General features: G+C 37.7%; 1 protein-coding gene across 2 annotated transcripts in view; it reads left to right on the top strand.

The window, feature by feature from the left end:
- The window catches only part of LOC133516913 (LIM domain only protein 3-like), an 89734-nt gene extending 64576 nt beyond the window's left edge, over nt 1-25158 (top strand). For both annotated transcript variants that reach the window (XM_061849957.1, XM_061849956.1), the window contains 5 exons: nt 17366-17597; nt 18992-19117; nt 19524-19665; nt 21458-21637; nt 23402-25158. In XM_061849957.1, coding sequence (XP_061705941.1) covers nt 17366-17597; nt 18992-19117; nt 19524-19665; nt 21458-21607 — 650 coding nt within the window. In that variant the 3' untranslated portion in view covers nt 21608-21637; nt 23402-25158. The remainder of the gene's footprint in view (nt 1-17365; nt 17598-18991; nt 19118-19523; nt 19666-21457; nt 21638-23401) is intronic.
- Nucleotides 25159-26348: the final 1190 nt, after the last annotated feature.

Consider the following 26348-nt stretch of genomic DNA (forward strand, 5'->3'; position numbering starts at 1 on the left):
TGTGTAGTTTTCTAGCATTACGGCTACTCCGAGCGGTGCGTTGAATTTACTAGCAGCTCTAAACAAGTAGAGCGCGCAGTCGCGCGAGTCCTTATCGTAATCAAATCGTATTTTACGCTGCTCGCTACGTGGTGAACCAATATTCTACGATATTGAGCTTGAGAGTGAATTACAGCATCATAGATAGTGAAAAAGTATTAAGCTTTCCCGAAAGTGAACAATCTTTTGATTGCTATTTTACATTGTATGTACCTACTTTTATTATACATGTGTAGGTCTGCTGGTTTTGCAAATACTTTTGAGAGGATATTTAACAGCCCGCATATTATCCAGTTGGTCGAATGCACAAAATTTTTAGACGCATGACTTTCGGAATTCACATAGGCATGCCGTAGCATAAGCACAAGCAGTGGCGGAAAATTGTTTAGACTCGTCGCAGACGGCGCGGCGGCGACGCGGCGGAAGCGGGGCGGAAGAGTGCGCGGAGGCGGCCGGCGCTCCGCGCTGCTCTGGGCGGCCCTGATAAAATTTATGGCCACTTCCCCTTTAAAACAATATTGAGGGCTCAGTTGGGATTTATGTCTCGCCGCCGCTGCAGCGACTCAATTTATTCTTCAATTTTTCATACAATAACTCACACACGTATTACAAGTGATGGATGAAAAGGACTAACTTTCGGGCTTTAATAAGAGCCTCCAGATGCGAATCTCCAAATTGGATGAAGTTTATTGCCCACTTATGTCAGGCTTAAGTTTCTCTCCGAGTGTTCGGAGAGAAAATAATTTATAGCACAGATTGTCTCAACTTTCTACAAGTTTGACAGCCGTTAAGAAACAATGAAGTGCTTTCCTGCCGATGCAATAATTCTAAAAGAGAAATGACACTAAGCAACTCATTTAAATAGAAACCCTTTACAGCAGTTGTCGACATTCACTTGCAATGTCGGCTAACTCAATAGTATTTTATTCGTGATATATTCAGAGCATTTCAGCCGAGTACCGTGTTTAGGCAACGGAACTTGCTGAGTTGCCTAAGTAAGGTACGAGATTGAAAAGCTTGATTATATCACTATTGTATACACTACTTTTTAACCGACTTCAAAAAAGGAGGAGGTTCTCAATTCGAACGTTTTTTTTTGTATGTATGTTACTCGATATCTCCGAGAATAGTAAACCGATTTTCATATTTTTTTTAATCGTACGGGTATAACCCCGAGATGGTCCCGTTGGCACCAAGTCGGGGTCTGATGATGGGATCTTGGAGAAGTCGAGGGAACTCTTCAAATGTTATAGGTACATGTATGGCGCTTTTGGTAATTTCTGAAGTCGGTTATATTTTTTGTTAAAAAGGTTTTTTTCTAGGACTCATCTAAAATAATACTTATTTTACTATAAAACCTAAATAATTAATGAACATTGGTACGTATCTCAGTAGACAAATATGTAGTACAAAAGACATAAACGCATGACCTCACGCGACCCCGCGACCATTTAGTCTTTTCTATGGGAGCGCGGCGGCACGTGATTGGTCATATTTTTATAGTTGACTACAGCGTATCGAAATGAATGTTATAGTTGAGTTGAGAGCCCATACATGAAAATATGCAATTATAGTTTGGTATACGAAATTTTAATTCAACCATTACATTCGACGAGTAGAATAGTAGATTGTTAACCAAGGGTGGAAAGTGAACCGTATCACCCGAGATTTTACCCGAGTTAAACATTCTACTTTTCATTTCGACTATAAGGAAAGTCAAACACAAGAAAATGTAGTTTTATTATAGGTAAACTTATTTAAAACAAATTATAAACAGTTTATATAGTACCGATACCAATTCCCGAATTTTCGTAATAAGTTTATTTTATGATTTTTTGTCATATAAATAATAATGTAGCTACTGCCAAAAAGTTTAATATTGTGTATAATAAATATATTACTTGTCTTAAATATTCTAATGTATAAAGTAAACATATATATTTTTTTAACGACGAATGTTTAAAATTCGAGTATTATCATTACATTACATTCATTCATTCAGTTTCATTTTTTTTAAGGCGCGTATACATTAAGGCCGTTTCAGACATATCCCAATTTAAGATCGGATTGTCTATGGTTTTAGATTTTGTCTGATCAAAATGTAAATGGCGCAAGTTTCCAGTCCCTAATAATGCGATGCAATTGACATTTAATTTCGATAATATTTTGAAAATGCGGAAGCTAATAAGAGAAGAGAAATGAGGTTTTAATTGAATAATATGGCATTTATGGCTGTTAGCCGTTGCTCGAAGTACAAATTAAAAAAAAAAAAAGTTGAAAAAGTTCAAAAAATGCAATTTTCCAGCCTATCAGCCTATGAAAGGTGAACTCTCCGAATAGGAGATGTGAAAATATTTAATACCTACCTACGTATTAAATATTATAATTGACCTACAGTTGAATTAAGATACTTTGGTAGCTACAAATGTGTGTAATTCAGTATCTATTTAAAGATTACCTACCTGCAATCAAATTATTTAGTAACACAAATTAAATATAATAACTAATTTATACATTCTGTCTTTTGTTCCGGAACATTAAGCATAATACTGATTAATATCCGAAAACTAACTTTTATATAACGATACATAAGCTTACCAACAATATTGCAATTTGGAACGCTAGACGAATCAATTGATTCTGGAGTCATAAAAATCCTGGCAGTTACGAGTTATGACTCCATAACTACAGTTCTCTCAATTTTAGTTTAGTTCGGCTCGGTATTTTTTAAGTAAGTTAGAAATGGCTGTCGATATAAAATTTAGGAGACCTTTTTGTGCAAATAACAGCAAATAGTGACATGAATTTATTGATATTTTACATGAACGCTAATTAAATAATTTTACCTGGACATAGAGGTCAATTTTAATGTATGTGAAGATTATTCTCGTATGGTTACTCTAACTATTACTCGTACTAACTCTACAATGGAGGTACTTGCAGGTACACTGACCGATCGTTCACGGCGATGTTCTCTTTGACTGCTTCGACCCAAGTGAACGAGCCTGTACAACTTGCTCCGTGTCCCCACTACCTACCGTGTTGCCAGTAGTATAATGTTATTTTCCCAACTACCCGTGTATTCATCGGCGTAACGCAATAATGTTGCCACATAAAAATTATTATTGCTATCTTTAATGTAAACATAAATAAATCAAGACACGTACATTGACATCAGAATGATAATATCTGAATGATGTTATTTAGTTATCGTGTTTCTCGCTCGCGCTTAATACATATACGGGCAACAAGAGCGAAATGCAAAATAACTGACTGACATTAATTAGATGTAATTCTGATGTTAGTGTACGTTAGAATTTGTCTGATAGTTTTCACAAAGATTTAATATCGGAAGAGTCTCCAAAGAAAATAGTAAGAGGTACAGTCAGCATCAAAAATAGCGGATCGAACAAGGTTTCAAAAGTATCTACCATTCTGTAAAAGCTTAACAAAATGTGGTGGTTCTAAGAACAATTAAGACGTTAAAAGATATACTTTTGAACGTAAATTATAGAGATTTTTCAATATTTGGAAAAGTTATCCGGAATATCAGATACTTTTGGCGCGTTGTTTCATCCGTTACTATTGATGCTGACCCTACCTTATCAGGCAGTATTTATGTATAATTATCCATAGATACTTATAAATACGTCATTGTTTTCTTACCTGTTATATATAAGTTAGTTATTAACTAATTATAGCGTAAGCAATTAATTCTTTGCGACGACGTGCCACAGCATCCCGGCGATAATCTTATTAAATCTTATTAATAGCCGCAATTAATAACGATCGTCGTCATTTCGGATATCAAAACCAATTACAGTACGGTTTGCGCCGACCGACAACTAAATTAAATTTTATATTTGCTCAAACAGAAAACTCTTTCCTTGGAAATCGTTTACCACTGCTATTAGGCTTAATTCAAAAATTAATTTAAACTTTTACAAGGTTGGCAAGCGAGCTCCGCCGTAAAGGCAATATCAATTTCATAATTTTAATTAAAAAAAACTAACTTCTCTGATGACAAAGTCTCGCAGTTTTTTAATAACGGAAATGTTAACGGTGGGGGTCGCGGGGGCGCCGGCGGAGGTACCGGATTCTGTTGCGGACTTAACCCCAATTAAGCTAGAAACACACTATTGCTAAAACGCGATGCCATGACATGCTTGCAATTTCATCGCGTTTCAATAAAGTCTGGATGCAATTCAAACTTACATTTTGATATCAATATGATGCCATTTTGATATCATTCGCCCATGTGTCTCTGAAATGAACGCGGGATGACGACAAAATATCTAATATCTTATATATGAAAATGTACGTTCAAATTGGCCTCCTGGACTTACATAGACTTACTTACTTGCAGGTACACAATAATTATTGTCTTGGGTGACACGGGAATAATATCCAGTTGCCAAATAGTTAAAACTAGGAAATGCTAATGTTATTCGAGCCGTCAATAAAATCAATTCTCAAGTTCCTCAATCAAACAGAACATGTTAGTGGAAGGTGGGTACTCATTAATTATTATGCTGTTATTGCTGTTCGGCATGGGAACAACTAGTTACGAATAAATAATTAGACGTCCAAAATTTAGTTAATGCAAATGTTTTGTACGCCGCAATTAAATTACATTAGCAGCAGGCTTGCTCGTTAAGTTTTTACATGCGTTATTAACGCAAAGCCCGCATTTGGTTAAATCTAATTAGTGCCCGCATAATGGAATATCGCAACAGTGCAATCAGCCCCGTTGTTTAATAAGTGATCGACGACTAAAACTAAATAAATTATAATAGACGTCGGCGTGCCAAAAGGGCTTATGCGCTGAAATGCGACTTTTAGGTTTTCAGGTCACTATTGTTATTAATTCAGAAGCAACGCGGCGAGCGTGATGGGCTCCTTTCCGTCTGGAGGGGCGCGGGGCGAGTTGTGCGGATAGTTTTTGTGTGTTGGTTAGATTTAGGATTTAGTTAAGTTTAGGTTACGATTTTTGTGTTTGTATAATTTTATATCTATAATAATTATATGATATTTTTTTAGCTTTATATTTAAAAAATGTATTTACTTTTCAATATAGTAGACGGCATATAGGTAATTTACAGCAAAACTGCTAAGGAGTTTTTAGGGCTCAAAGGACAAAAAACCTGCGCGGTGACTAGAATATTAACTGGACACTGTAAGTTGAACAAACTCATGTTTCAAATTTGAAAGAACAAGATGCGACATGCACAGCAGGTTCTGCCAGGAGTCCGAAGAGACTGCAATGCACATTCTCTGTTCCTGTGGACCACTAATGTCAAAAAGAATTACCTACTTAGAGCGGCATGTATTGCAACCCTGAGGTACAGAACATTACGGCCCAAAGATTATGGAACTTCCTTGATTCCACGGGCATTAGTAATGAACTTTAAAGGGCCGTCACAATAGATCACTGCTTGGTCGACGTAGCACTCAAAGGCAGCACCCCAATAATAATAATAGGTAATTTACACCGATCTTTTGGACAACTTATATGGCGAATCGGCGCAGATTATGTTTTATAATTGTTCGAAAAAACAACAAACATCTTAATATTCCAGACAACATATCAAAAAGAACCTAGGTAATTTAGTTGGGTACATTGTTGCCTACCAAGCACTGGTGGGTAAAAACAATTTAGATGGATGAAGAAATGGAAAATGAGACTATGATAAGGACAAGCGCTCTTTCCCTGCTACTCCTACTGAAAGTTCCATAAGACCATCTCGTACGGTCAACTCCTCTTCTCCTTCTTCTTATTTTTCTCTGTCAATGCTTTGCCACTTCTAGCCCTCTGGGTGTAGCTCTCAGGAGATATTCCTCAGTGCACATCGTTGAGCACAAGGAACATTCGATCTTGTGTTTTGTTGTTTGGAGGACTCTACACTCGCAGAAAGTATCACCTTGTCGGCCAATACCCCATCTCAGAAGATTATCTTTTGACCGGCATGAGTTCCGCAGCTGGTATGCGTAACGATGTGTCGTTGAGTTGTGAGTTCCATGATTTAAGGAGAGCCTCCTGGGGAGTTTGGTGCTAGAGAGCTGAATTTGTAACGAAGCTCTTCCGGGACTTAAGCCTTGCAGTAGTAACTGGTTTGTGGTTGTGCAGGGGGTGACGCGGGTCGCGCAGTTGTTTTTCGCGCTTCACTCCCCCCTTATATAATATAATATATATTAATTCAGCCTATACATGTCCCACTGCTGGGCACAGGCCTCTCATGCGTCAGAGGGCTTGGGCTATAGTCCCCACGCTAGCCCAATGCGGATTGGGGACTTCACATACACCTTTGATGTTTTCCTTTACCGAAAAGCTAGTGGTAAATATCAAATAATATTTCGTACATAAGTTCCGAAAAACTTATTGGTACGAGTCAGGATTTGAACCTCTTGTTGCCTCTTTAGTATTTGTTCTGAGTGAAAACTTGAAAAGTTATAAGTTTGCGCTTAAGCCCATTTACTATGCAGCACTCGACATGTAGATGTAGAGTAGCTGCAACCGCAAGCATTATACGAATCCATTAGTATCGTATTTTAGAACTCGCCGCGATATAATGAATATGGACACGGATTCCGTTTTTAATTTGCGTTAATCGCGGTGTTCTTTCGTGGAAATAGTTAGTATGATTAAATTATAAGAAGATTGCTGTCTTAAGGTAAATTGCGATTAATATATGATTGCGTCTGGATAATTAATAATTAAGCTGGGTAAGGTCAACAGGAGAAGACCTTCTATAAGGAAATACCGTTTATAAGTTCTTTCGTCACTTCAAACTCTTGCGTTTGTTTGTATTCTGACTCCACTTACAGAAGTCAGTTGAGCAGAAAGAGCAAAGTTCTTCCTTACCAATGTTCAGCGGAGATATATTGGGCTGGTTCGTTGAGGAGAAGAATAGATAACACCGTCTTGATGGTTACAAATTGTACTTTATTGTATTAAAAGTACATAAAGTGAAACAAGATGTGTATGTTAGGTCAGAATATTATTAAGCCATCAAGACTAACCACGGCGAAAAAATCTGAAACTAGTTAAAAATACACATTTAGCACGTCTTTTGTATTATCTCGAGTCATGTAGTAATTGGCGCGACATTTACAAGAATAGCCAGATTATGCGTAAAGGATGACTCACACTAGACCGGCCGAGGCCTCTGACATGTCATTCTCTATGACGGCTATACGGTGAGCACGTGGTGTTTTCCATAAAAAACGAAGCGTTAGAAGCTTTGGCCCGGCCCCGGCCCGGTCTAGCGTGAGTCGCATCCTTTAAGCATAATAAAAATTCTAGGTTTTATAGTCCGTTAGGTTACCGAGGCCATGCTCAAAATTATGATTACTTCGGAACCCAAAATCTAAAAACAAACCAAGTGAACATCTAGAATCGTTACTCTAGAATCTAGAAACATTACATATTTCCTAGTACTGATGTGCCGTTGGTAAGTTTCAAAAAATTGCGAAATTTCCATATGGAAAACTTTCGGAAACTTTTCATTTCATCGAAATTTTCCATTTCCAAAATGAAAGTTTCCTGTACTTCCTTACATTTCCGAGAACTTTTCCAATTTTCCGCAATTCCTACTAATAGCTCATAGTAGAGTTTGACAAACAGACAGACATGAAGGGCGACAGTATCTGCATACGTGCTCGCCGTGAAACTATGCATGTGCAAACATTTCTCGTATTCAATTAAATCCCAGGAGCTTTATTCTTCACTGTGTATTTGACGTATGAAAATGATATCTTAATCGTATTGGTTCCGCGCTCTCGTTCTTACTCCGAGGATTGCAGGATAGCCTCGCTTCCCACTGTGCACTGCTCCTATTTTCTTGGAAGAAAAATCCACAGAGCTGGCGTGCAGACTGGTAAATTTTCAAATGTTTTCTCCGCAGGGGTACTATACGTTATTATTTTCCAACGATTCTTACCATAATAGAATATCAATCTTTAGTTTTGGTCGAACTATAAGGCCAGCGTCGATATTATCAAATAAAAAACCGGCGAAGAGCATGTCGGGCCATGCTCAGTGGAGAGTTCCGTAGTTACCTGTCCATAAAGGCTGCCTTAAACGGGGGCTATTTGTGGATAAAGCAAAAGGGGGTCTTCACAGCACTTGTACCTCTTTAAACTAGTAAGGGAAGAGTGTTTGCGAAAACTCGAAGGACCTTTACCGATCATGTTCGCTATAGTTTGAAAGCTAAGCTATGTAAATTAACAATGTTTGCTTTTGGGTACATAACAAAAAAAACCTAAAAATGCTAAAGGCTATATGTATACGCCTCGCATGATGGTCTCTTTGACAGAGTATTTTCATATGGAATAGCTATCACGTAAAATATTTGTAGAGATTTTTTGGAAGTTTAGCTCATAAAAAAGCAGCGTAAAAATATATTTCTTGAATTAAACCCTATCATAAGAGACTTAAAGGAACTGTCACGAGGACCGTCATTCGATGCGATTTAATTGGTGTTATTAGTATTTTCAATTAAATCGTTTCTGCATGCAGCCCGCTATTGTTGAACCGGCGTGACGGCCGCAATCGTTCTGTGCAATTTACAATCATTCATTGCGTACTGCAATTAACTCGATATCTCCGACATCTCCGTACTTGCATCTCGCTATTCTTGTAAATGTCACGCCAATTACCACATGACTCGAGATAATGCAAAAGACGTGCTAAATGTGTATTTTTAACTAATTTCAGATTTTTTCACCGTGGTTAGTCTTAATGGCTTAATAATATTCTGACCTAACATACACATCTTGTTTCACTTTATGTGCTTTTAATACAATAAAGTACAATTTGTAACCATCAAGACGGTGTTATCTATTCTTCTCCTCAACGAATCAGCCCAATATATCTCCACTGAACATTGGTAAGGAAGAACTTTGCTCTTTCTGCTCTACTGACTTTGAAACGCAAGAGTTTGAAGTGACGAAAGAGCTTATAGACGGTATTTCCTTATAGAAGGTATTCTCCTGTTGACCTTACCTAGCTGAATTATCCAGAAGCAATCATATATTAATCGCAATTTACCTTAAGACAGTAATCTTCTTATAATTTATTCCCACGAAAGAACACCGCGATTAACGCAAATTAAAAACGGAATCCGTATCCATATTCATTATATCATGGCGAGCACGTATGCAGATACTGTCGCCCTTCATGTCTGTCTGTCTGTCAAACTATACTTGACTTCTCTTGGTCGGTTATATGAGCTTAGCGTGACCCGGGTACGTCCTTAAACTACGTCCAAAAGAGAGGTATGGACATTGTGAATGTCATCTCGCTTTGTGTGGTAGGGCACAACACAGCGGATGGCATTCCAGATCTAGAGCAGAGCCCAACTGGGGAAGTACCTCCTCATTATAGAAAACCGCAGTCAAATAACACTAGACCCTACTCATAGTGTTATGTTCCTGCCGGTGAGTAAGGTTGCCAGAGCTCAACGACGGTACGGAGTGTTAGGATCGGCAATGCGCATGTAACTCCTCTGGAATTGCAGGCCTACATAGGCTACGGAGACTGCTTGCCATCATGCGGGCCATATGCTTGTTTGCCAACGAGGTAGTATTAAAAAAAAGGTCACGATTATTAAATACACCGTAAGTAATCTGAAAGAGCAAAATCCATCGCTAGCAGCCTCGGCAAACAGTTTCGGCGCGAAAGGACCAGAACAAAAGGCCATTACAGATTCCATTTAGATCTCATGTTTAGAAGCAAATTCGCCGGGAAATTAGAAAATTAATTTAAAGTTGGTAGAGTAGTGCGGTGCGAGAAATCGCGGAATGTATCCCAGTCAACGAAGCTTATTTGTGTCTGCCTGACTAAACTAGCCGTTTTTGATATATATTTCGTACCTATCTATAGTGGAAATTATAATTCAAAATCTATTGAGGCCAAGAAAAACAAAGTTGAACGTTTTGTTCTTATAATTTTACCGAAATTTTGTGATTTGCCTCGACAATGTTTGTTTTTTTTTACCAACCAGAACAAGTGTTTTCTCAACATTATTCTCGAACAAGAACGTTTCCCATACAAATTGGAAAATGTTTTTGAGAACGGCACAATTCTTGCTAATAATATGTGAAACTCCTCATAATTTTGTATGGGAAATGAAACTTTTCATTTATAAACATTCCATTTTGTTTATTTCTTATGAAATATGATATTTCCGCGAACGCTTTCAATATTTTGGAAACCACCCATTTGCCATTAAACGTTAAAGTTGGGCAAAGTTTTAATTGTATAATTATCAGTGTAAGTTAAATTATAGCAAAATAAATGAAATAAAAAAGATCTACCGTTAATTTAAAAGTGCGACAGAGTAAGCGTGGCTCGCGGTAGCCCTTCTCTAGTCACCTCTCTGACTGGCAATACTGGCATACGCCGCGGCGCTGCGCCGAAATAGCAATATTATGCTCGCGCCATTGTCGCTCCTCTCACGCCAAAATAAATTAGGTACTTTTCATCCATTTCTGGGTCTCTTTTCATTTCGCCGCCTTAATATGGCGCCGGCCGGCTGTGTTGGCTGAATTAGTACTGCCCGGGCAGTTCGGTAGCCAAGACTCTATCAAATTCCCGGCCCCGCGGTAATAAAACGAAAATAATACGAAGCGGCTTCCTCCAGCCGATATTTATGTGCCGACCACATATTAACTCACCTTTTATTGGTTTACCGTATGTAGGTAATTGGTTCTTCGCTATTGCGAATAAAATTACAAGGTAATTCTTTTTCCGATATTTAATATTGGAATATAAACCGTTGTATTGAAGGACGTTGCGTTGAGGCTTCTCTGAATCAAAGCCCTTTGTACGTACTTCCCGGATATAAATTGATATGGATAGAAAATGCATAGCCTGAACCGTTGAAGCTAGGCCCTAGAGATATGAAACATATATTCTTCAAATGTTGCCGAGCTCAACTAAGAATTGTATGAATTTTTACTACCTAATACACGAACTGGTATTATGAGTAAATAGTATACATATGAGTTAGTGTTTCACTCTGTTCACAATCCGATAACCCTGAAGGTGTTCAGACAGTGTATCCACAAAGGTATAGAAGTGACACCTAATATAAATACCATAACATTGCATAAGTAAGTACCCTCATAATCTGACTTTTTTGCAGGCGAGCCGTTTGCTTGCTTTTCACCATAGTGGTACATAGGTAATCTTGTAACTAATGATAAGAAATGCGTGCTTAGTATTTGTTTCCTCAGACCGTTTTCCCTGAGAATAAGAAAAACTTGCATTAAAACCAATGCCAAACTAGCATCACATTATTAGTCGCGCCTGCGCAAACTCGGCGCGTCTTCATTAACCAATAATGCAGCTTTTTGAGCTTTCCAGCCTGCTGACCTTATATTTTGGTAAATTTAAGCGGGTCACGCGGGGATGATATAAAAATCTAAAAGTGGTACACCTTTTTAGGGTTCCGTAGTCAACTAGGAACCCTTGAAGTTTTGCCATGTCCGTCTGTCTGTCTGTCTGTTCGAGGCTTTGCTCCGTGGTCGTTAGTGCTAGAAAACTGCAATTTGGCATAGATATATAAATCAATAAAGCCGACAAAGTCGTATAATAAAATCAAAACAAAACTTTTTTAGAGTACCTCCCCTACACGTAAAGTGGGGGTGAACATTTTTTTTGCTTCAACCCTACAGTGTGGGGTATTGTTGGAAAGGTCTTTCAAAACTAATAGGGGTCTTCAACCAACATTTTATGAGAAAGTGAATATATTCGGAGATAATCGAAGATCTTCGAAAGAAAAAAAAATGTGTGTGGGGGACACTTTTGAACTATAGATCTTTGAGATATAGATTTTTTTTGGTACGTTCATCGATTATTCCGACACTTTCCGACAATTCTTTTTTGTTTGAAAGGAGTTATATACGATTAAAGTCGTTGCCAAGCCAAATATTAACAATACCGGTCAAAAATAATCCGCTTTATGTCTATAAGTGACATTACAACTGTAGTTATAGGTATTATAAACGTAGAATAAATTCGATCCGTCTCTTTGTTACCTTTTCACGGCTAAACATCTGAATCGATTTAGGTGAAATTTGGCATGAAGGTAAAAAGTTGAAGCCCTAAAGACGGTCCTTGAATTGTTTTATATTTTGAAATGAAGTTCTCTGGATAACGGACTGGAAATAACTCAGTCTCAATTCCACACTTACGTGCTATGGACAGTTCGAAAATAGGTCTTTAAAAATTACGACGGCAAATAAACGTATTGGATTTATACTAATATACCGACAAACATGGTACGGACTGCGCTAAGAAAGTTCGACCGTGTGTTCTTAGGTAAGTACCTACCAACAGAAAGTACATTCATTGCTGTCGTAGTTAGGTAATCCAATGTATTGTACATATTTATATAGCCGCATCTTTATTGAATCGCACCAAAATTTGGCTTGGCACCGACTTCAAACATATCAGTTGGTAACGCAAATACTTAAAAAGGATAATATTTTATTTTATCCTTTTTGAAGTCGGTTTTTTTGTAAAAAAAAATTCCGAAATTTAGTCTGCCGTTGACTGCCCGTCTCCGCAGAGCATACGCATACATTGAACGACTGTTAAATGACATGTCTAATAATGTAGAACGCTCTACGCAGCGTATAGCGACAATGGGAGACCAAAACATCTGGCACCCCATCTGAAGCATTTCAACTCTTGGTCTTTACTTGACGACTGGATTCTCAATTTCTGACATCTTTGAATATCCATTGGTGATGATAGAATACGGTAAAATGCTAAAATTTGAAAGCTGCGTTACCTCAATATTAAGTTTAATGGTTCTCAGTACATGGCCCGTCCTGATCTTTTTAACTGGAAACCAGATGTGCGCGTTCTGAAAATGTTGAAGGAAACCGCAGCTTGTCAAGGCAAAAAATGTCCATGTAACGCGGTAACGGTTATTATTATAGAGGATAATCGGTCCGTCGTATCATATGACTATGATCCACAACTAATACTAGGTATCACTCTTCATAGCAAGCGGTGCATGCATAAAAAATCGCGAACTATTGTAAGTTCTGCATTGCGCTTAAAAATGGTGTATTCCCATTTGTCCCCGCCTCACAAGAGCGCTGACATACTTGAGGAGAAGACAGATGGGAATGATTCATACGAATACACCTATTTCCATCTGTACCCACCTTACATTTTATTGTATTCGAAACAAAAATTTAAGTTGTACTAAGTTTTATTCGTATTATATGCAGATCTTCATATAATCAAGTCCAGTTTCTTGATCAGCCTGTAGACATTCGACCTATGCTTATGCACGTTCACATTTTTCCTCAAACACATTTGCGTTGGTTATGCGGCAATTAAGCGCGCAATGTTTTCTTTTTATCGACAAAGCGGGTTTTTATCGCAAGAATTTCCCAAGTATAAGTACTTAGATGAGGTAGGAAGGGCTATTATTGATTTGCTTAAGGCATGGAATTCAAATTCCTAACCGTCTTGGGAACTAGGAATTCTGATAATTGGATAATACACTGATAAATGGGCATGAAAAGAATTTCCACAGTTAATACAATGTCACGGGTAATATTTTAGTTAATCCGTTATGGAACAATACGGGTAGTGAATTTTCCAAACAATTAAATTATTAAGTAAAAGATGATACCTAAATACAATAAGGAGAAAATAATAAAAGGTTAAGGTTAAGTAATGTTGAAGTCCATCGTGGATATGTAGAAAGCGACTGCACACAATCTCATCCACTTAGCCTGCTTTATCGTGAAATCCACGGTAAGTAGGTATAAAAGACGAGCCATATTGAGCTTACTGTGGAACTTACTCAATTTTTATAATAATGTCCTATACTATTTATTTATATTTATAAAAAATCAATACCGTAAGTAATATAAAGCCGTTACCTAGAAGAAAAATAAGTAGGTAAGTTATTGCGCGATGCGCGTGGCTCTCTGAGTACTTACCTTTTTATAAGGATATTGCGATCATTAAGTATGAATATATTTTATAAAAAAATGTGTACACACACAAGACACACACAACAGACACAAGAATCTGAATCTTGAGTATTCGAAACTTATGTACGTACAAGCAAACCAATTACCTGGTCAAAAAATAGATGTTATTCGTAAACAAAACTGGTAGTGTAACTGAAACCCCCAGTAACAGCATCCAGCCCCTCCGGGCGATCCCGCGGCGCTAATTACAACACGGGCGGCCGTGCGTCAGCTTTATTATTTTATTATTAACGACGTCATTAATATTGTCCAATTAACTTTATTGTCGCGACGTCGGCTTCAATAAACGAGACGTATCGAGGCACGTGATAGATTGAGATGAGTAATGTCCACCTAGTTACCCCTTCAATTGGATCCTTGATTGGTTTGACGTGCGCACTATTATGTGGACGGCGTACCGATAAATTGGAATTGATTGTTTGCTATAGGCAACACATTGATTTATTTACTATATCGCTTACATTACGGAGCGAATTTGCAATCTCCTTATATACATACGTAATTGAAATTGATATAACTACGATTTATACACGGTGTTTTTTTAAGTCCGTTCATTTTAAGGGTGCATTCCTGAGCTTAAATTAAATATTTTTTTCAAAGAAACCGGTATTCTAATTAACTCCATTTTGGAGATAGTTAATCAATGATTGATTTTTATCAAATAGGCCCCTACGAGCGTGTACACTTGCCTTAGAACTTGTTTACATATTGATATGAGTTCATACATTTGATACTAGTTTTCAATTGATTGGTGGATTTCATTATAATGTCCGTGCTATAACAACGTTGATATTATTGCTTTTTACGAAAAATAATTAACTACGCCATTTAGTTTCCTTGAATGAATCTACTTCGCCAAGTTAGCAGAGTTTAAAAAACACCGTGTAGATAAGAAGTAATAATAAGTCATAATTAAAGAATTATACTAAACGGGTACCTACCTACTTTTTATTTACGTTCTTCTTCCTCTTTTTAAATCTGTATATTGTTAATTAAATTGCTTTAAAGCAACGCACGAACAAACTCTAGCCAATTATTGCAGCATAGCATGCAACCCCTCTTATTCAGAGCCGTTGAGCCCGCCATCAGTCTGGCTCGCACAAAGGATACCAACATAATTAAGTCTAAGGACGATTGAAATTAAAGCTCGGACCTAATGAATTCTCTCTCGCTGTACACGGGTGGGTAATTGTGCGTAATACGCTACTTGTTATGTCTGCACACGGTACGATTATGATCAGTATTTTGACGAAACACAGAGCCTTGAAATAGTTGGAACGCACGCTCGGAGGCGTAAGAATCTTAAGCTTAAATGTAGATTCGTACAAATCTGGTTCAGGAAATAATTCCGCATACTCTGTAAATAATATCAATCTACTGGTTGATGATTAATAGTGCAGTGTAAGCTGCTTACATCAAAGCGATGATATCCAGGATTGGAACAAACTATCTGTTAATCTATACTATATGTTAATTACCAATTTTTTTCCGGAAGTATTTGTCTTCAATTTGTTTGTTGAATATTTTTTTCTATTTGTTTGATGAAACCGTACGTATTTGAAAACATAATTGGTATCCAATTCCGTACATAGGTAGCAAACATACACTTTTAATTTTATTCTAGAATCATTTCACCTAGTTATATAATTATGTGATATTAACTAAGAGATCACACAGAATGTCTCAACGGGTAAATAATCGACGATACGATCAGTATTGTTGAACAAGTAAATTAACTATAAAACAAAAACCCGACTGCTACATATATTTTTCACGAGATTTCATTTGATACTCATACTGCTAAAAAAAACAACACTCCCTACTTTTTTCTTATGCGGGGGCCATTTTCCAAATTTACATAGCCTATATATGTACTTTTACTACCACAATTCTAACGAATTCAACGACACTTCATATGTCAAAAACCGTCCAGCCCTTTGGGCTGTAGGATGTGCCATAAAAATACACCTACATACATACGCTCGAAAAACATTACCCTTATTCTGATCCAGTTGGGTAAAAAGACCTATTTTACGAGGATAAGTACTAAGTCATGAAACTTACAATAAAACCTTCACTGTCAGTAAGAGCTGGTCTTGATTGTTTTCTACTGTCTAATTGGTCCAATTAATTCAGGCAGAGCCGCGCCGCGTGACACGCAGCTATTGACGTCATTACGCACATACGCACAGAAATGCAATTAATATCACTTTTATGACAGAAAAATACATTACATCCACCAAAAACTGTAAGTATAAACTGTCTTGAGCGCGAGCGCCATTGATAAAAACAAAATGATTTATGGCGCTTGCGCATAAGTATTTTTATTAAGTACAATGTGTTTTTTCTACTCGTCGACGATAATTGTTGAATTAAGATTTCGTATACCAAACTATAATTGCGTACTTATCAATTATCATGTATGAGCTCCTAACTCAACTATAAGATTAATTTCGATACGCTGTGGTCAACCATTAAAAAAATTACCAATCACGTCATGTGCCGCCGCGCTCCAAAGAAATGACTAAACGGGCGCGGGGTTGCGCGTTTATGTCTTTTGTACTACATTTTTGTCTACTGAGATACTTACCAATTTTCATTAATTATTTAGGTTTTGTAGTTAAAAAAATATTATTTTTATAGGATTCCTAGAAACAGTACTATACAACAACAACAACACTTAACAGTACTTATTGTATAAATATACAATAGTGATATAATCAAGCTTTTCAATCTCGTACCTTACTTAGGCAACTCGGCAAGCTTCGTTGCCTAAACAAGGTATTCGACTAAAAAGCTCTCTATTGTACCTATCACGATTGTATTAAATACTATTGGAGAGTGGTTAATAATAATCGTGAACTGTAATAGGTAGGTAGTTTAGTAACCACAAAGCTCGCTTACTATTAATTCTAAATGGGGTTTTATCCATTTATGGAGTGTCTAAATATTTATTTAGATTTAGATGTGCAATAAAGTTTAAAATAAATAAATACTTGTTATTGACTTGCGTATCTACTCTCGGAGAGCAACATTTGGGTGAAACTGCTGATAAAGGCCATTAAATGATGGCATTTAAGACTGTTTAGTGATGTTAGTCCTTTTATTAAAATTTATCTTATTACCTTTTCAGCTATGATGGTCATAATTGTCTACATGACAATTTGATAATGACAGCGTCTGACTCTTTCACTCGAAGAGAACATCTGCTTACCATAAGAAGTAACATCTGCGTTGTCAAGCGGATAACACTGTCCATGGTATATATGGCACCACTTTAATGAAGACCTCTTGCCCACAGGTCAGCAGGATGAGAAGTACGCGCTCAGCAGCAGTGTGGCGAACACGGGCGGCGCGCGGCTGTGCGCGCAGTGTGGCAAGGTCATCACGGAGCGATTCCTCCTCAAGGCCATGGAGCGCTTCTGGCACGAGGATTGCCTGAAGTGCGGCTGCTGCGACTGCCGCCTTGGCGAAGTTGGCTCCAAACTATACTACAAGGCGGATCTCATGCTCTGCAAAAGGGACTATCTTAGGTAGATTGTCTAAGATGTTAAGAGTAAGAAGTATACGAGTAGGGAAAGTGGGGAGGGTCGATCACTAGGGGACACTTGGAAAACTTCATTTTAAATTTAACCAAACGTGATACACTTTTTCACGCTAGCAACACTCATTCATTCATTCCTAACTTCACATTCTGTCATGGCGCTGTTTCGAAAAAGTCAGTGGTTTTTAAATGGTGGACGGTGAAATATTTGCTGCGTATTATATTCATATTCTTTATTTGTATTGATCATACATTGTCATAAATGTGTTCGGTAAGTTTGAAGTGGATTTATTTATGAAAATATGATATATACATTTTCTGTAGATCAAGTCAATAAATTACCGTGGAATCAATCAACCCTCGAAGTATGGCATTGCCGGTTAAAATCTATTTAGGTACCAAGTGTTCTCAAATATGGGAGACTTGATCCCTTCGGACTAAGACATGTTATTGCCGGAAATATAACTTCTAAGTATTGAAAATACAGTAGGTATATATATGTTTGCAGTGTGTTTTCCTAATTCTAGATGCATTGCTAATTGCGATCTGAGTTATATAATCAGTGAGAATCTGGTACGGGGAGACATGGTAAAAATTTGTTTACCATGTGTCCCAAGAACCTGGGACACTTGCTCCCCCTGAGATCATGGCTCCGAATTAGGGGTAAACAAGTCTTCCTAACACAGGGGACACTTGTTAAAAGTCTACAGTATGGCATTTCATTAAATAATGGTCTAATTTGTTGCACAAATCTGTTCTAATTAAAACTATTAATGAATAGATACATTGTGAATCGTATGGTCTATAAAGTTTATTTAATACTGCAATTAATTCAGAAAATTTTGTCTAAATACAAAAGGGGTGATCAACCCTCCCTAGTTTCTCGTAATCAGCATATCATACGTTGAACAAGAACAAATGAAAACTATTTGGAGTATGTCTAAATCAATAAAGAAACAAAAGTTTGGCCTAAAGTATTGCATATCGTGTAGCTATAGCTTCCTATATTTTGCATCGTCAGGGTCTATAATACAAAACAAATTCCAAATGGTTCCTCAGTAAAGGCGCGAGCACACCGGCTGCATTTGCGTAGACGTGGTTGCGCATGCGCATACATTTTAATGTTGAAGCCGTGCATGCACACGTCACTAAAGCGGTGTGCCGTCTCTCATGTTTATTGTGAATTACAACGATCACCCGGTGTGCACAGGCTTTAAGAGTCTCTTCGCATGCGCTGCCTTTTCCTTCTTTCATGGTGACAAACACCTTGTCTAAAAATCGTTTAAAATTAATAACCTTCGAAATTGATTGCGTGCATAGTAAGTGCTCTTAATCTGTACAGTCGTATTTTTTAAAGTTTATAACCAATTATTACTTTTATAGGTTATTTGGAGCCACAGGCAACTGTGTAGCGTGCAACAAAGTCATTCCGGCCTTCGAAATGGTTATGCGAGCCAAGAGTTTCGTTTACCACTTAGAATGTTTTGCCTGTCAGCAGTGCAATCACAGGTGAACATTTCATGATGAACTATAACTAGACCCTTTTTAATGTTTTTATTTATTTCTCGTTAATATTAAACCAGCCATTTCCTGGAATCTCATACATTTTGTTTTTCCTATATTCAATAATAGTTATTCCATTCCGCGTATTATTCCATGCGAAGTACCGCGCGTATCAATTATCAGTTTTCATATATATACAATATTTAAAGAGAAAATAAAATTGCAGCTTTTTGAGATAAAAAATATCCTATGTTACTAAACCATTATCATGTCAAAATTAATTAAATTCTGTGTAATTCCATTTTTTTAGGTTTTTCAAACAAAATCAATCTGTTGTCGATACTTTTAATATACCTAGTAGTCTTGTATACAATATTAGCTGGAGATTAACTCTCAAACATGTTTGATACAGGTTCTGCGTAGGTGACAGATTCTACTTGTGCGACAATAAAATCCTATGCGAATACGACTATGAGGAGAGGCTGGTATTCGCCAGCATGGCGGCCAACCCCAGCGGCCTCGCGCACATCCGCCGCCAAGTCAGCGGCTTACAGGTATTTTTAATGCACTCATATGTAGCCTAGACTGAACTAGTTGCCATCTGAATCTGGAATTCTATAAATAACAACATCGATTGCCCTCCTTATGTCTCTATTTCCGTTATGGCCATTTTCTACATTTTAAAATATGCATGTGTAATTAGAGCCGTGTGGATCGTGCGGTGAACTCAGGACACGTATTTTGTGTTGACGTGGGCCAATGCAGTCTGTGAGACCGCGAACCTGTTCCAGTCGTCTTTGTAACAAATTATGGTTAAGTTAATAGCTTCAAACCGGCATTACCACAACACCAACTACCCCGTCTTTATCGATTTAATACGGACTCGGCCATTATGCACGCTTGTTTGCAGTCTATAAAACATCGCATTATAGTCAGAAAACTCATGATGATTATAATAATTCGTAATTACATGCGCCCGCTTACGATTTTCATCTCGTTATAAGGAAAAGGTTTGTTTTTCTAATGGCCCTATCACGAATAAAGGGCACGTGAAAAAGTTGGCCCGACGAAGTAAATAACTCCCACAAGGACACTGTTAGTGGGAGATTCTATCTCCACTTTATTATGTTTCTTTTGTATAAGATCATTAATCTTTCTCGTACGAACGCTTGTCGGAATGCGAATGTGGGGGAATCTATTTCATTTTATGAGTCGCGCGAGTAGAGGGCCCATTCAGCTGCGCGACATTTCTAATCGACTTTTTGATTGCGTGCACGGTCTGTCGAGATCTTGACTAGTGAATGGTGCAATAGGGATTTAAATGTAGGATTTCATATAAAAATAAATTGTCATTATGGTATGTATACGTTCATCTCAGTGTGTACCGTACCTAATTATGTAAATCATGGTCTTGCTTATCATATAAGATATGCATATGCATAATCCCATATGGTATATATAGATATATCCTCCCGAGAAAACTATAGAAGGTAGCTGACATAACTAACTAACTAACTATTTTTGACGACCGGTCTGGCCTAGTGAGTAGTGACCCTGCCTATGAAGCTGATGGTCCCGGGTTCAAATCCTGGTAAGAGCATTTATTTGTGTGATAAACACGGATATTTGTTTCTGAGTCATGGGTGTTTATATGTATTTAAGTATTTATAATTATAATATATTATATATATCGTTGTCTAGGTACCTACAACACAAGCCTTATTGAGCTTACTGTGGGGCTTAGTCAATTTGTGTAATAATGTCCTATAATATTTATTTATTTATAACTATTACTAACTATTTTACAAAAACAATCTTGGCGTCCGAAACGAGAGCACCTGTCCCGATCCTACGCAATTTCCTGCCAGTTACTGACGCGAAGCTGAAGCAGATCCGCCGCCACACTGTCTTCCCAGCGATACCTGGGCCGACCCACCGGACGGCTACCAGTCGGTCGTCCCAAGAACGCCCTCTTGACAGCCCGATCCTCTCCCATTCCCTCCCTAAATAGGTCCTAGGACCTTGCGAAAAACTTTCCTCTCTGCTACGAGGAGCTGACTTTCTTCTTTCAGTGTTAGAGACCAGGTCTCACAGCCATACATAAGGATAGGCCGTATACTCGTAACGGGTTTATATATCCGTAACTTAGTATGTTTGTAAGAAGCCCAGACACCAGCACTTCGTGGAGGGCTAACTAAGCTTAAAGGCACCCCAATAATAGTGTAAAGGCGCTATGACCATAGCAGTGACTAGGCGTCGACCAGAATCTCTAAGCGCTCATCCCTTAGCTAAGATCACTTACCACCACACACCGCTTGTTAGCCTGAATGTCAGTTGTCTTCGCAGTCGCCCAGCGCAGGATACATCGGCGGTGCGGGCTGCGGCGCCGGCGCGGCCGCCGTGGACAAAGACGGCGGGAACTGCGCGGGGGCAGACGACGCGTCCAGCGGGTATGGCAGCCCGCCCGACCCCGACGTCTGCGACGCCGCACGATGACCGACGATGCCGCGCCGACTTCTCGCCTCGGTTGGTATCAGTATTATCAGCGTGACTTTCGGATGGCAACTGCAGCCGCATTACTGTTACGGCATTACTGCTGTAGAATTGACGCTGTCGCTGTCACTGTCAATTGATAAAATGAATGACGTTCGTTGCCGCATTACTGCCGCGATTAGAAAGTAACAGTGTCAGGTGGCAGCACCCGCGGCAACGCCGCTGCAGTAATGCCGCAACAGTAATAATGCTACAGCCTTCATCCGAATGTCATCATCTTTTTTAGGGAACCGCTCATACTACCATCTCCCAAACTGTAGGTTTAGTTAGCGCTATGGCTGCTAATGAAGACTCATAACTATAAATACGAGTAAACCAAACTGATAATCACCTATCATTATATTAACTACTGCCTCTGTCACACTTGTGACGACCATGCAAATGTAAATGACAAGTTTTACGTAACTACCCATTTATTAGTTCCGTTTGCTTATAGTCTATCCCGACTATTGATAATATATTATACATGCACTTGGAGAGACTTTACACCTCCAATTGTTGTATTGACACGTAAAAGAGCCCCGGAGGCATACTTGCAGAATATTTTTTTAATGCAATATCATTATATTATAAATGTAAAAGTAACTCTGTCTCTCTGAATGTTATCTTCTTATTCACACTTAAAACGCTAAAATTATATAGACAAAATTTGGTATGGAGATACATAGATTGAGGCCCGGGCCGGGGAAGGCCAAAGGGTCATTTATATCATCATTCCATGCAGACGAAGTCGCGGGAAGAAGCTAATACTAAGTATATACTCGGCGTCTATACTGCGACGTGACTTGAGGGCGAGGGAGACGCTAGTGTAGGTAGTCCCTTATTTTGACTTTGATCTCCATAAGTATAGCAAATTACCCTAATTGCCTACCTACTTAATTCACCTACGTACGAATTTGTGTAGTCATGGCAATTATTGTAATATTCTATTGTTTCTTAGTACTTTAATGTTCAAAAACACTTGTCTGTTCCTTATCAAAACATAATTAAAATAAATGACTTAAATAGGAATTGAAGACCGTTTAAGTGTATTTTAAGAGCGTCTAGATGGAGGCGTACACTTCAATAATGTACATATCAATAGAAATTAGATCGTCACTGCTTATTTACTCACATACTTGAATGTTGATTTTCCGATACCGTAAAATACATGAAACAATATTAAGTATAGAAAACAACTTAAGGCTGGTCCTTGGGTTATAATATTTGACCTCGTCCGATTATGTTTTGAACCTTCATTGTGAACATAAAAGGACAATATTCAGATTTTTTGGACATTGTTTAAAATTTACTTACCTAAAGGTTGTCTGGAAGAGATCGCTTTTTAGCGATAAGACCGCCTGTTGTTGCCTGGTTCTATTTTCCTTTAAAATTCATTTGTAGTTTTACATGTATGTAAAATGTATAATTGTTGGTGCAATAAAGAATATTTACTTACTTACTTACTTAGTTTTAGACCTTGTGTACGGGAAGGTTTTTCATAAGCTTAAAGACGTTCCGATTCAGGCTGCACCAGCGTTACTGCAGTAGTATTGCAGTTAGGAATAGCAGTGAGTGCATTGCTGCCGGAAATGTCACGATTCTGAACCATCGAATTAGACAATGGCGGCAGCAATGCAGTCGGCAGTAATGTCGCGCTGCAATAATGTAGCAGAACCTAATGCTGATGCTGGTGGTAAAGTCTGAATCCGAACATCACCATAATAATAAAATATTAACTAAAAATCTGTTGCTTAGGTGAAACCCCACTAGCGTCGGCGGGACGCATTGGCCGTCGGAGCTTCGTCGCTCAGGCGGACGTTTTCGAATCTACGAGCACCCAGCAGTTCACGAAAACTCCGCAAATAGATTTAACGTGACAAACCCGACTCTTATATTTCATTGTAAAGTAACCATCACCAAAATGAACAAATTATTTTATTTTGTTTGAGGTTTAAACTTAAAGTTGTGTAAATTCCGAATCGCAAAAGCGCTTACGTGTGGATTTACGTCGAGACACCAGCGAGCATATTTTATTAATGCACGGGTACATTAGTCTAGAAGGCGACTATGGAAATGTGGCCACTTTACAAAATGTCCGGGATGAGACGCGATAGCGTTGTCAGAACACGATATTTCCATTATGTATACGATTTGAGCACTTGTTTACATGTTAAGATAGCAGAGCGCCGCGCGTTGCGTGGGCAGCACTCTCAATTGAACCGGATCACACTCAGAAGCAATAACAAAGGCACATTTTACGTCTCAAAAATACATTTAAACTACCAACTATAAAATTTGACACTTATTATTGCTTATGACAGTAACTAATTCATATCTTTTTTGGTATATTATAGTACAGAGCGCTGTTGCGATTCTATGCTTTTCCAAGTCTGCTGTATCATACAATAGTTATACAATCTATCAATTTTAACACCCACTGTCGTATAATGTAAAAATAATGTTAAACCATGATAGTTGTAACAATCGCATGCAACGATTCAGGTCCAGGCACTTATAAGATGTATTAAAATAATTGTTGATCGATCTCATTGTTATGGAAATGTTTGTACTTTAGTAACCCTAAATATTGTTATCATACGAAGTATGAACTTCTATTGAGAATAATTTGATTATGTTTTATTTTTCCCTGATTTGGTTAAGTAGGTATATTGATGTTATTTTACCAAAGACAAGTTTCCGTTCTTAGAATTTAATTATCTCCAGAACGATTACGAGTTGTTTATAAATCGAATAATAGTGATATAAATTATACTCTGAAGTGGTGCAATGGTTAGTTAAGTATATTCTGTATAAATATTAGAAAACTAATTGTTTAAGGCGTTTCACCCTTTGTGTTGTCTCCTGCCATGGCTTCAGTGACTGTTCTTCGTGTGTCAAATGTTCCAACATCATTCCATAAATTGCTTTTGTTTTACGCAAATTATAAAAGAAAAATACTCAAAAGTCTACATATTTCTAAAATTTAAGTATTGTAAAAAAATATGACGACAGAAGATACGCATTGTATTTATGTAAATATTTAACTGTCATTAGTTAGCAAATATTGGCTAGAATAATGGTTAGGTTCGGATGTCAACTGCAGCTGCATTACTGTTGCGGCGTCGTGGTTGCCGCCGCTATATATCTAAACATTACCTTGATAAAATGAGTGACATTAGCGACCGCATTACTTCCACGATTATGACATTAATTCCGTCACTCATTTGATCAAGGACAGAGGGACAGATACAGCGGTGGCAATCACAACGCCGCTACAGTGATGAAGCCGCAGCGGACATCCGAACGTTACCTTAAATGTTTCGATCTTTTGTCAACATCGACAGAATAAGGTAAACGTCCTAGTGTATGACAGCCCGTTTGTCATTTCTATTGCTTGGAATCAAGATTGAAAGTGGTATTGGGACAGTATCCAGCATTGGGACATTTACGCTAAATGCTTCATTTCACAGTTACTATGTAAATAAATATATTTATTTAATAATTCAACAAAAGCGTTTCAATTTCCCTTCCCATTACATCCGCCCTTTATTATCCACTGGTTTTTTACTAATCGCTTAGGTACATGAAAAGAATAATGTAACTCATTGGTCACATCAAGCGCTGCGATCGTTTTTATTTTCCCGCCAAGCGTTCTGAACCCAGCCAACAGGTACTCTCCAACGCCTGATGCACTATGACATTGTTTTTTTTTCGTCAGATTTCAATAAAATTTGATGAATAGATAGAGCTTCCTATTCTTCCATGATTCTTCCAATAAGTTGCGCAAACGTATGGAATTTTCGTCACACAATGGAAAATGAGGAACAATTTAAATGAATGAATTATTCCGCCCAAAATGAACAATTTAAACTTACTAGTTTTTATCAAAATCGAACAAATAAAATTCAGCAATAAAATAAAAGTCGGCCTTGGTTTGAATTATGAGTAGATTGTTTTCGTATTGTGTACCTATTAGGACAATCAGGAATTACAGCTCCTCATTTTGGGTGCAATAAAGACGAAATCCCATGGGAAAACCAATACAGAACAGGGAACTCTAATTATTCACCAAATTTTATCGCTTTATTTATTTATTTTATAATTATATATTTTTTTAATTAAATCTGACAAAAAAAAGCAACATAATAATAATTTTTGGGAAAAAAACCGACTTCAATGAGGGAGACCGGTGAAAGAAAGGTTATAGTTGATTTTGGATTTCATACGATGAAATTAAAAAGACTGGTAAAATACCCGCAATAGGGTATTCGACTATATTTAAAATAGATTATTTCACACCATGCATGAAATAATATTACAAAATGGCTATAAGTTTGCTTAAAAGAGCTGAGAAGTACCCTCAATTCCCCCTGAAATCCATCATCAAAACTCAAGCTTGACGAAAATGTACCTTGAAAACCTAACTGCTTCACAAACACAGCGAAGAGGACAAATCGCCAAACGTGAACTAGGCGTCGTTGAAGAGTTCCATTCTGATCATCATCAGCAGTATGGAGTATTCATCAAATGTCACTTTTTAAATGTAAATGCTTGATTTGTTGATGAAAATACAAAAATCACTATATGTATGCTCTTCACATTTGAAGAGTTCCCTCGATTCCTGGATCCCATCATCAGAACTGAGTTTTGACAAAAACGGGACCAATCTGTATATATATACATATATAGACTAAAACAAAAA

This window comes from Cydia pomonella, chromosome 4 (assembly GCF_033807575.1).
Source record: "Cydia pomonella isolate Wapato2018A chromosome 4, ilCydPomo1, whole genome shotgun sequence".
Classification (NCBI taxonomy): Eukaryota; Metazoa; Arthropoda; class Insecta; order Lepidoptera; family Tortricidae; genus Cydia; species Cydia pomonella.